At 37.2% G+C, this 4,411-nt stretch overlaps 1 protein-coding gene across 1 annotated transcript; it reads right to left on the bottom strand.

Moving 5' to 3' along the window:
* Positions 1 to 513: 513 nt before the first annotated feature.
* LOC124846384 (aquaporin PIP2-2-like) lies at positions 514 to 4,044 on the bottom strand. Its single transcript, XM_047323627.2, has 4 exons — positions 3,658 to 4,044; positions 2,869 to 3,164; positions 1,058 to 1,198; positions 514 to 905 (listed from the first exon to the last, which is right to left on the bottom strand). The coding sequence occupies exons 1-4, from the start codon at positions 3,956 to 3,958 to the stop codon at positions 786 to 788; spliced, it is 858 nt and encodes a 285-aa protein (XP_047179583.1). The 5' UTR covers positions 3,959 to 4,044; the 3' UTR covers positions 514 to 785.
* Positions 4,045 to 4,411: the final 367 nt, after the last annotated feature.

Genomic DNA, 4,411 nt, shown 5'->3' with positions numbered 1-4,411 from the left:
TTAATAAGCATTAAATTTAAAGAATTTTTTATTAAATACTTAAAAGAATTTGTGTTGTGAATTTAAAAGTTATTTGAATTTTAACAAAATTGCACTGTGACCAGGATCAGTATACTGTGCTGTGTAACACAGTATGGTCCTGTCTTCACCTTTTTCGTCTTTTTCCTCCTTCGTCTTTTTCCTCCTTCTTCGTCTTTTTCCTCCTTCTTTCCTCAAGGACAACCATGTGCTGCTATGTTTCACAACTTTGTTTTTTCCCATGAAAAAGTCTCCCTATTTAAAATGCTTACGTAAGTAACTTTACCATTTGTCACAAGACTGTGTGTTCTATGAAGTGCACTGTAACACTGTCTTATTCTCTTGTTCATCACATTCAACACTCACTGCTAGACATCTTTCCTTTCATTATTGCACGGATTCCTTTGTCTCGTTCTTCATTTTTGTTAGTGTTGAATAAGTGTTTCTCAAATTAACCTCAGAGATGAGTTAAGAAAAGGAAAAAAGGCACAGATATCACATAAGTTTTTTTAACTTTTTTTTGCATGAAAACGTTGAGTACAAGAGATAAATTACCTAAAGGAAAAGATCACACAATGAAGGAAATACAAAAGAAAGTGCTTAATACTAAAGGATATTTACCAAAGGCTCTTGTCTTGAAAGAACCTTCAATCTACATAGGATCAAAATAAAAGTACAAGCACTTGACAATATTATCACTGCTGTAATATCAACTCATTTTGCTTCCAATTATGTTCCTTTTGAACCCATGAGAGGATATTTGGTTCTCAAATGGTGGGGTTGCTCCTAAATGATCCAAGAGCCTTAGCAGCACCTGCTCTCAAGATGAATTGGTGGTAGAAGGCTGCAATGGCTGCTCCAATGAATGGTCCAACCCAGAAGATCCACTGAACAAACATCAGGAACAAGATTGTATCAGACAAAAGTGGGCATCAATTTTTTATCCTTTGTTACTTCACAAGACAAGTTACAAATGTTAATATTTGATCATAGTATAAAACTAGCAAGTTGTTGAATATGTAGCAAAACAGTTACTGACATGGTCATCCCAGGCCTTCTCTTTGTTGTATATGACAGCAGCTCCAAAACTTCTAGCAGGGTTAATACCAGTGCCAGTTACAGGGATGGTTGCCAAGTGGACCATGAACACAGCAAAACCAATTGGAAGTGGAGCCAAAACCTTCAAATGCAGAACAAAAGCACCATAAGAAATTCATTTGGTTCAATTAAAACAAAAAACGAAAAAAGTTGTGCCAAACATATGAATCCAAATTAATTATAAATATTATTGCAATCTTTGGTGTTATAGGAAATTGTGGATAAATGTGGCTGCTGCAGCAGCAACTATGGTCTGAGAGACTAAAAAATTCTAATTAATGTTGCACATAAAATTGTGGTCGTGGACCCTTCTCTAAAACTTGTTAATAAAATAGGAAAAAAAATGGAAATGGAAACCGATAAACACTTGGGACAGATGGGACATGCCCCATGTGAGGAGCATGGTTTTCTTTGTTTATTGATCTGGAGAATTTGAGAAAGTGTATGGAGGAACCTAAAGCTGATAATGACAAATGAGGATGATGCTGGAAACTCTCACGAGATTTGCCAGCTTGGGAAAATGGCATTTAGCATGAATGACACTGTTCAGAACACTTTAATTGTTGGCCTTAAATTTCCACATCAACAAAGACAGATTTGCTTCTGAGGGAAACAAAATACAGAAGGAAAGTCCTGAAAGAATCCACTTTTCCCAAAAGAAGAAAGAAAACAGATAAGATTCGTGTGACAAGGCTGTGAAAATCAAATACCTCCACAGAATCATATATGGTAATGGCCAAATGGACCCATATTTGTAAAGAAATGCTAGCATTTCACTTCAACAGAAAAACATCATGCATTTGGAAATTTTGGAGAAAGAAAGGGATAGGTTCACCACTCTAGGATGCTTAGATGAATAAAAATGTAACCTTTAAGTCAAGAAATATGCCCACAGGAAAAGAATTCCCACTTTCTTGTTCTGAGGACAAGAACTAGTAATAAAGGAAAGCCAAGCAAAGCAAGAAAAATGGAAATTTTCATCTACATTGAATGCTGCCAGTGCAATATTTATTACGGAAGAAGACTCTAGAGAAAGAAGCCAGAATAAGGATATTTAGATTCCAAAATGAAAAGGAAATCCAACTGGCTAACATATTTAACTGTTTCAAGAATATTAAATAAAAGCTTCTATAACTATTAATGACAGTAAAAGTAATAGTAAACATAAATATTGACTGTGCCAAAACTTTTTATGCAAATGGATAGCATAGACTGTAAACTGCATAATTTCAAATGGGAAATTGTTGAGTGGCAGCAGGTACAACTGCTCAAAAATGGAGTGGACTATTTTTTACTAACTGTGAAGTTCAGTGAATCAGGAATACCCAGTTGATGTGAATCTTGGTAAACATTTCAAGAACTACAACTAATTTTCTTAATTACTTAAATACCACTCTACCTAGTTTCACTTAGAAAGCATAGCTAGATGCTTGAAGTTCGGAAATCTAATAATAACAAACCCACTTCCCCTCCACTTTTTCTTTACCAATAACCAGTCTAAAGTAATTTCAGGGAACTTTGAGCTTCTATTTAAAACCAGAAAGAACTAAGAGTGAATCCATGCTTGCTTAAAAGCAGGGTGTATGACTATGACTATATATTATGAACTTAGTATGCACTGTACCATTTAATCATTGCTTTCAGCACAACTCATGCAACAGCAATTTTCTCTATCTACGGTTAATGTAACAAAAAATGTATTTTTCGAAAGGGATAAGCAAAACTACACGGCAATAACAATTGAAGACATACCGGGACATGAGAATCTCTGGCATTCCTCTTGGGGTCTGTAGCAGAGAAGACAGTGTACACCAAAACGAAGGTTCCGATGATCTCTGCACCCAATCCAACACCTGTGCTGTACCCTTCACTCAGTTCATTGGCCCCACCACCATACCTGTGGTAGTAAGCCTTTTGGAAGGCCTTCACCAACCCAACTCCACATATGGCCCCCAAACACTGAGCCACCATGTACATTATAGCCCTTATCAAAGACACCTTCCGAGCCAAGAACAGTCCAAAAGTCACTGCTGGGTTTATGTGACCTCCTACATTCGATACAAAATCACACTTTTCAGTATATTAAGTAACAAAACTTGGTACCAAATCATGCTAAGTTATTTACTTTCACCCCACAAAGCACCAGCATCCCAATTTGAAGGCTAACAACTTGATAAAAGGGGAATTACCAAACAAGAAACAAGATTTGATAAGCACTAAAAGCCGAAACATGCTGGCTGTGGCTTAATGGGGGTATGTTTAAAGCAAGTTTTTTTTTTTTTTAAACAAAGCAGTATCCAACAGCGATTTTGGCCACAATGTTAAGAATGTTTGCCACTTCCCAGAATATCAAGAATAGCAACTAAGTGTGACCAAGTAACCACAGTTGACGACCTAGAATTAGAGCTGAAAGATAGCAGTTTTTCCTCTTTGGATGCTAGGAAACCAGAAAATGAAAAGGAAAGCAAAGCATTATGTAAGACTAAAGTCCATGGAAGGAAATTAAAAAGGTGGGTATGAGATTAAAGAGTGAAGAAAGACCTGAGATTCCAGCAGTGCAGTAAACAAGGATGAAGATCATGCCACCAAAGGCCCAAGCAATGCCAAGAATGCCAACCCCACCACAGAGATCACCCCCAGCCGTTACATCAGTCTGGCTCTTGTAACCAATAACAGTGAGCACTGTGATGTAAAGGAAGAGCAGTGTGGCAATGAACTCAGCAATCAAGGCCCTGTAGAAGGACCACTGTGTGAGTTCCTCAGCATCAATCAAGGGTGCTGGAGGAGGGTCATGGTAGTCCTTTGCAGAGAAGGAACCACCCTCAACATCATGCTTAGCCATTGCAATCTGCAACCACCCTTTTCACACTGATCAAGAAAAAAACACTGAAAGAGAGGCTCACACAACAAGAAACAAGGTTGTGTTTGATTAGTGTGAGTGAGAAGGGGTATATATTGAGGTGATGGAGTAACGTTAGAGCACTTGATCAGTGACATTTTTCACTGCAAAGCAAAGCCAAATAATAATAGCAATAAACTTTATTGTTTCGGTTTGGCTTTCACCGACCTTGACCCCACTTTCACTGCACCACCACCACCTCCCTACCCTAACTTTCAAATTTGTATATTTGTGTTTCTCTATTTGTTTTGTCATTTTGTTCCCTTTTTTAATGAATATGTCGCACTTCACTAGTTTTGTATCCCTTCCTTTTAAGGGGTTTGATTTTCTTCTTCATCTTCCAAGTTTAGCAACTTAACCTTTAGAATATAATTTTATGCTTTTTATTTTAAGACA

The sequence above is a fragment of the Vigna umbellata genome, chromosome 4 (assembly GCF_029865625.1).
Source record: "Vigna umbellata cultivar VRB3 chromosome 4, Vumbellata_1.0, whole genome shotgun sequence".
Taxonomy (NCBI): domain Eukaryota; kingdom Viridiplantae; phylum Streptophyta; class Magnoliopsida; order Fabales; family Fabaceae; genus Vigna; species Vigna umbellata.
The sequence above is the reverse complement of the archived record's forward strand: the minus strand, read 5'-3'. Positions and strand labels throughout refer to the sequence as shown.